This window comes from Myiozetetes cayanensis, unplaced genomic scaffold, assembly GCF_022539395.1.
Source record: "Myiozetetes cayanensis isolate MyiCay16 unplaced genomic scaffold, myiCay2020 scf2-11, whole genome shotgun sequence".
Taxonomy (NCBI): Eukaryota; Metazoa; Chordata; class Aves; order Passeriformes; family Tyrannidae; genus Myiozetetes; species Myiozetetes cayanensis.
The window spans coordinates 41,004,098-41,010,981 of NW_026087411.1; the positions used below are offsets into that span (position 1 = coordinate 41,004,098).

Consider the following 6,884-nt stretch of genomic DNA (forward strand, 5'->3'; position numbering starts at 1 on the left):
CAACTCAAAAGCAGTCTCTTACAATAAGGAAAGAGCTAAGTAACCCCCACACTTAGGTAGTTTAACCTCTAGAACTCTTCTCTGAATCATTCAGAGCAATTCCAGTAGATCACCACAAAATGAGATGGCTTCTGCCTTTAGTTTGCAGAACGACTTGTTGACAAACAGCACGCACGCACTTGGCCCTCTTTCAAACCTGCTTTGACCCAGAAATCAAGTCTATTAACTTGTTTCTCAAATTTCCAGTCAGGCAACTTGATGCTGCACTTCAATGAAGCATGTTTGTCCAAGACATTACCAGCTTGTGTTGTTCTAGGCAGTATCCAAACTCACTCTGGACAAAGTCAACTGATAGAGAAGACGAAATTTCCCACCTTTGACCCAAACTGAGCAGCATATTTTAAAACCATACTGGTAGTCATTGTTACCACTGTGGGTAGAACACTGTATTCAAGAACAACATTTTACAGAAACAGCATTTGTAGTAACATACCCCAAAAGAAGGCAGCCATGACACATTACTAATAGCCTGCAATGGCAACTGCAGAGGTTTTCTTTCTGGATAAAAGGGACCTTGGCATTAGAACACTTCCTTGTAAAAACATACGTGAGCAGAGGTGCTGTTTTTCCACAGCTGGTCCAGAACTGCTCAATTGTTTGGACAACAGATCTATTTTAGGACATTTGTATACTAGAGACAGAACTTGCCTATAGCTTGAGTTGCCCTCTCCCTACCTCAACAGGCTATATTATTCACTAAATTCCCCAGGTCAAATCCCACATTTGTTTTCTATTTGTTGTCCAAATGAACAATTTAGAAGTAAAAGAAGACACCAGGGGAAAAAAACAAACCACACTTAACAATACCTACAATCCTTCCTTCTCCTTTACTCTTATCAGTCACAGGAGGAAAGACAAATGAGGAAACTGATGAGAACAATCATAATGGAATATCTCTCAAAAATGCTTCATGATGTGAAAGACCCTTTGTGGTGTAAATCTCGTCCTCATCTTAAAAACATATGACAGTAGAAACCCTTCTGGGCAGTCCCATCCTTGTAAATGTCAAGTCTCACTGGATACAATGATAGATGCTGCAGTTTTAAGATGGAAGTATGGAAAATTAACATGGCAAATCAAGCTTTAGAATCAGTATTTGTAAAATTTTTCACAGCAGTGCAACTGAAGTGAAACTGTTTTAGAAAGAGGTTAGAAAAGCAGAATTTGATGCAATACGTATTCACCAGCGCCTGTTTTTATAGGGAAATTTAAGAAGGAAAAGTGTTAATTCAGAAGGGCTCTATTAAACCAGACTGTTATCAGATACACAGAAGAACCCACTGGTAAGTAGTACAAAATGGCCAGGCTTAATGGAAATTTAAAATTTAGTAACAATTTATTTAGAGTGCAAGAACAAAACTATTTACATTAAACTTCTGTCATGGCAATATTTTTAAAAATATAAATTGTTTTAAAAGAGTTAAGAAAGCAGCAAGTAAACGCACAAACCAGGCTGATACAGCCATTTAAAATGACAGCAGCAAGACATAAAACAATTTTGCTTAAAAACCATTCTAAAACAATTTTACGTTTAAGCAAACATATTTACAGTTTTACAGGTAAGGTATCAAGCTCTTTAATGTTTAACCCGTTAAATACTTTAGTGCAACAAGAGAACTATTAATGTTTCAGGAAGCTTACACAGAAAACATGTGTCAGGCATTCCTAACTTGCATAATGGCTTTAGTGCTCAACTGACTGGCCTCTTAGGTACTAACCACCAAACTGGCTGGCTTCCAAAAGGAGCAAAATAAAGACTGTCAAGTAATGTAATGTTTTAATCCTAATCTGACCTGTAAAGTCTGGAAATTTAACTGAAAAAAATCATGAAGGGTTTTATGGCATGTCCAGGAACAGTCTTTACCAGTAATGCCAGCAGTATTCCTCATAGTTTTTACTTACTAGCATCAGGATATGGGGCTCAGTAACAGTTTAAATTCCATTTCAGAACAGGCACACAGGAATGTAACCACAGCTAAGCAAACTCTGAGCAAGTAACTTTCAAGCAATAATTGTTGGCCCTGATTTATCTTTCTGAGACAGCTTTCTGCTGTTTCACGCAAGACAAGAATCAAGGTGTTCATTTATTTTAGATTCCAAAACTTCAGTTTCGCAGACAGGACAATTGACATAAAAACTGACATTTTTATCCTGCTTCACAGGATTGCTATAACTTGCAGAGGACTGTGTAAATTCAGCTTTGGTTTTCATAGGTGTACTTATACTTGAAGTGACATCACTACCTCCTTTTTTAATGAAGTACTTTTCAAAGGCAGTTCTGTCTTCCATTTTTGGCCATCGCTGTGATGTATTAATACATTCTAAGCTTTTTTTCTCAGATGCAACCTGAGCTGTTGTTGTCTGCTCCAGACAAATTTGTTTGGCTGGCCGGTCGGGAGATGGCAGAGCTCTCTTGTTATTTGCAGAGCCTTGGTTTGATTTTAATTCCCTCACACGAGCCATTCTAGCAGGCAATCCACTGTAGTTCTCGTAATCTTCTGTGTTAGCAACAGAGGGTTTAGGAAACTCGTGCTTTAAAGCCAAGTTGATCTTCTTAGTTTCATCATCGGTATGAAGTGGAAAGATGCCACTACGGGGTAAATTTTCAAATTTTATCTCATTTTTAGGGATTGGTCTTGTCCTTACTGGTGAATGATGCTGTGAACCATGTGCTTCACTGTTTCCAATGCTGCTGCTGGCATTTGTGTCTTTTTCTGAAAGTACACTGTCTCCTCCTCCAAGCCGGTAACCCATTCCACTAAAAGGCATCAGATCTTGAGTACCATGCATTTGTGTCTTGCCTGCAAAATAAGATAAAAAAATTACTAACTTTTCCGTTTAAAAATCATGGGCTTAATATTTGACGTGCTTCATACGTCGACCTGCTACTTGAAAACAGTGCATCAAACTCAACTTTTTGCAGACAATTAAGAAGGAGCCTAGAAATGCACAAAAAACCCAGGTCCTGTTCTTTGCTAGATAACACTAACATGTAAACAAAGCTTATGTAGTGGTTGGTCCATAAATGTTCCAAGAAAAACATTTGGAAAAAAATCAGTTTGGAAAAGGAAAAGAAATAATAAAATACCTTTGTTCTTTGACTTGAAATGTGGAAGTTTTGCTGTCTCAGTTTTATGCTTTGATTTCTTTGAGAAGTTCTCTGGCTCTTTCACTTTTGTGAACGTGCCCCCGCATGTCTTCTGATGGTCATCCCACCAGAGGTCGTGTGCGGAGGGTGCTCTGTTCATCGAGCGCTTCACGTACCCAAAGTAAGGTCCTCTGTTTTGACAGGGGCCGTTGCATCGCCACCAGTGCTGGCGGTACACATCGACCTCATCATAAAAGTTATGATAAATCTAAGTGAAAAAACCACACAAACCAAAACAATAAAATGGCCATTCAGAAGGTTTCTATTTTTATATCAGTAGCTTACAGTATTTTTTTTTTAAAATCCATTACCATTCCATTTTTTTTCCACTCCTGCTGTGGTTTTTACATTACCAGTTAAAAGAGCAAGACGTGTAGGAATATGTCCCAGCTATCTTGTTTGAACTGCAACAAAATCACTTTGGAAATCTATCTACAATTTCACCCTGAGTGACCAACTGTTTAGAATGCATTGCAAACGATACCAATATTCTCCCTTCAGTTACTACTTTAATTGATCTTAACAGACACATTATTTTAAAGTATCACCAACATAAATATCATTAGCCTCTACTGATATAAATCTGAACTAAAACAAACTGCTCTTCCACAGATACTACTCCGAACACGGAGCTATTCTATCCCTGCTATCATTAAGCTGTTTCAAGTTTACCATAAAAGCTTAAAGAAAAATACTTACAGAGAGTATACCTGAAAATCATACAACTAACAACTCCCCACATCGTCCTCAACCTGCTCCCACCACTGTCCCCAACAAAATAACTATGGAACTGGCACACACTTGGAAGCAAATTTGTACTGGTACCCAGTGTGAAGTGTTTGGCAAGAACAAGCATATTACTCAGACAACACTGGGCAACTGAAACACCAAATCAGGAAGAAGGCTCTATTAAATCAGGTTAAGAGGATTATGCTTACCGTGACATGGGCTCCAGTCAAGTGATTAATGCGACGCATGTGTTTGCAGAACTCTGGCCCATGAGATTCACGATCTTTGTAGTTATGAGTAACAAAGAGCAGGGCATGGATCATTTCATGCAACAGTGTCTGAAATGATGCAAATCATTAGATATTTACTGAAAAGCATTACGGATAGTTCCAAAATTAGGCTGCAAGTATTTTAGCCCTCTACATTGATTGTGGTACTGATCTTATCTTTGAGCATTCACATGTTCAGTCTGGGTCACAAAAACATAATACTTTGACCTGTCAAACCAAATTCCCATACTACCAAAACATACTGGAGAATATTTGTACAATAAGTGACATTCCAAACAGAAGAAATAATCCTCAAATTTAAGTCACAGATTATTCCCTCTACAATCCAAAAAAAGAGCCACTTGTGAGAAAGCTGAAACTCTACAGCATTTCTGTTCATTAGGCAAATCTGAATGTTCAGCCAGGTCAGAGAAGCAGTTCTGACAGAAGCACAACAAGCAACACAAAGTCATGTTAACTATCACATATAAAATATACCCATATTTTCTGCTGTTGACCCTTTCAAAACTACAGTCCGTGTTTTGTTTTGAATACTAAAGGAAAATACAGGAGTTAAAAACTTGGTGTCTTTCTCTTTATAAAGTCAGTGAAATAAACAAGTGACTTTAGACTCCTACTTGGAGTCATTCATTTAGAAACATAAAACTAAATACTACCATGACATTGCAACACATGCCACACAAATATAACAGTAAAGCCACCACTATTTTATGATCTATAAGTTACTGTCTGTAAGAATCTCTCTAAGAAATGTAAAATGTTCATATGGAGCAAGGCAGGGGGAGACACAGTAAATTTGATGTGCAGATTCATGACCAATCTTCAAATACCTCAACAAGATCCTTCCTTGGTCTTAACTTTAGTAGTGGCTCACTCAGACGAATGGAACACAATCCACTTTTTTCGTGATAACTACAGATGCCAGCAGAGCTGAAAAGAGACACAGGAAGATAACATGAAAATCTACTTGTTTCTGTAGTACATGAAGAAAATGGAGAATTTAAGTTAAAGTGTCATCCCCTTCCAACACGTGCTAGGTCATTCAGAATATGAAAAAACCAGCTTCTAGTAGTTACTTGAAAAATTCAGCATCATTACACAAAGAAAAAAACCTAACAAGTATCTCACAGTACAAAAACCTGTTTAGGAGGCAGAGGACTGTTTCCTTTGGAACTCGGGATGGAGTGAAATGCACTAAATGAAGGCTGGAGATTCACAGCAGCAAACACTGATTTAACTGCTGGTTGCTTCAATTTCACTCCTCACCCTCCCTAAATTTTTGACTCATACTAAACCATCACTTCTGTGTGCTAATCCAGCAGAAAACACTTTCTTTTTTTTTTTTTTTTTTTTTTTTTGGTGTGTTACTGCGTTAGTCCTCCACCAGTTCAATATCCAACGATTTTCAAGTGTCTAAAGGATACTGCAGCCAGCAGAGGATAAGACAGGGCAGAACTCCAGCCACCAGCAAGTCCACCTTCTGTAGAACTGCACCAGGCACCTCAAAGCTTTCTGGTTTTGTTTAGTCTCAGATTCTTGTATGTTCCCCTTACTAATCTATTCTAAGTTTTGCTGATATACCGTTACTCGTTCATATTTGCCTTCCTGCTGTGCTGTAAAACTATCGCAAACACTGAGAACCAGGGCCGCAACACGAGCGAAGTTTCCACACACACAGCGTAAGACAAAGTGATTTCTTCCACTTCAACATCTCTCCGGGCTTGCCTGCACCCCGGGAAAAGCCACTGATGGATGCCGGGGACGACAGATGAAAGGCAAACCACACAGTGACAGCGACCCACCCATGTCCTGCTGTGCCAGCTATGCCAGGGATGCGGGACATCCAAGCATCTGCGAGGAGAAGCACCGCGCGCCTACGGCGGCACAAGCAGGAGCAGCACGCAGTGCCAAATGACAGCTCTTCCTCCCTTCCCCGAGACGCCCAGCCATGCGGCGACACCCACGGCTGCTCGACAGGTGACGGCCTCTTCCCACAGCTCTGATCCCGCAGCGGGAGCCGCCGGGGCCCGCCGGAGGTAGGGCGGGCAGCTCCCGACACGCAGCGGCGTCACCGCACCGCCACCCGCCCCCGGCGCCGCACCTGGTCATGCGGGGGCTCCAGGACACCGTGACAGCCTCCAGCTTCCTCCAGAAGAGCGTCTGGTTGAAGTGCACGAACAGGGCGTGCACGTCGGGGCTGGGGTCCAGCAGCTCCCACGCCTCGTCCACCACCGACAGCGGGCGGGAGGACGCGCGGCACGGCGGGACATCGGCGCGCTTTGCTGCTGCTGCTGCTGCAGCCGCCTCCTCCTCCGCTGCCGCTGCTTTATCCTCCTCTTCCCACTCCCTCTGGAGCTTGAGCGCCAACAAGAAATCCCCATCCTCCACCCCGGTCACAGGCTCCGCCATGCTGGTTCAGTCATGCGCCGGCAAACAACGGAGTTCCGGCGCACGCGCAGCGGCGATCCATGGAATGCCGCCCGGTCCTCCCCCAGCGCGCACGCGCCGGGCCGTCCGCTCCCGACCGCGTCCGAGGGCGGCCCCGTCCCAGCGCATTCTCGGCCCCTTCCCGGCGCGTCATCCCCGGCGGCCTCTCCCGGGCCGGGCCGGGCTGTGCCGCGCGGCGCTCCCCCCGGAGGCGGCGGCGGCTGGGCAGG

General features: G+C 42.7%; 1 protein-coding gene across 1 annotated transcript; it reads right to left on the minus strand.

The window, feature by feature from the left end:
• Positions 1–813: 813 nt before the first annotated feature.
• Positions 814–6,645, minus strand: SPRTN (SprT-like N-terminal domain). Its single transcript, XM_050316192.1, has 5 exons — positions 6,329–6,645; positions 5,058–5,157; positions 4,147–4,275; positions 3,149–3,416; positions 814–2,861 (listed from the first exon to the last, which is right to left on the minus strand). The coding sequence occupies exons 1-5, from the start codon at positions 6,634–6,636 to the stop codon at positions 2,116–2,118; spliced, it is 1,551 nt and encodes a 516-aa protein (XP_050172149.1). The 5' UTR covers positions 6,637–6,645; the 3' UTR covers positions 814–2,115.
• Between the last annotated feature and the right edge of the window lie 239 nt (positions 6,646–6,884).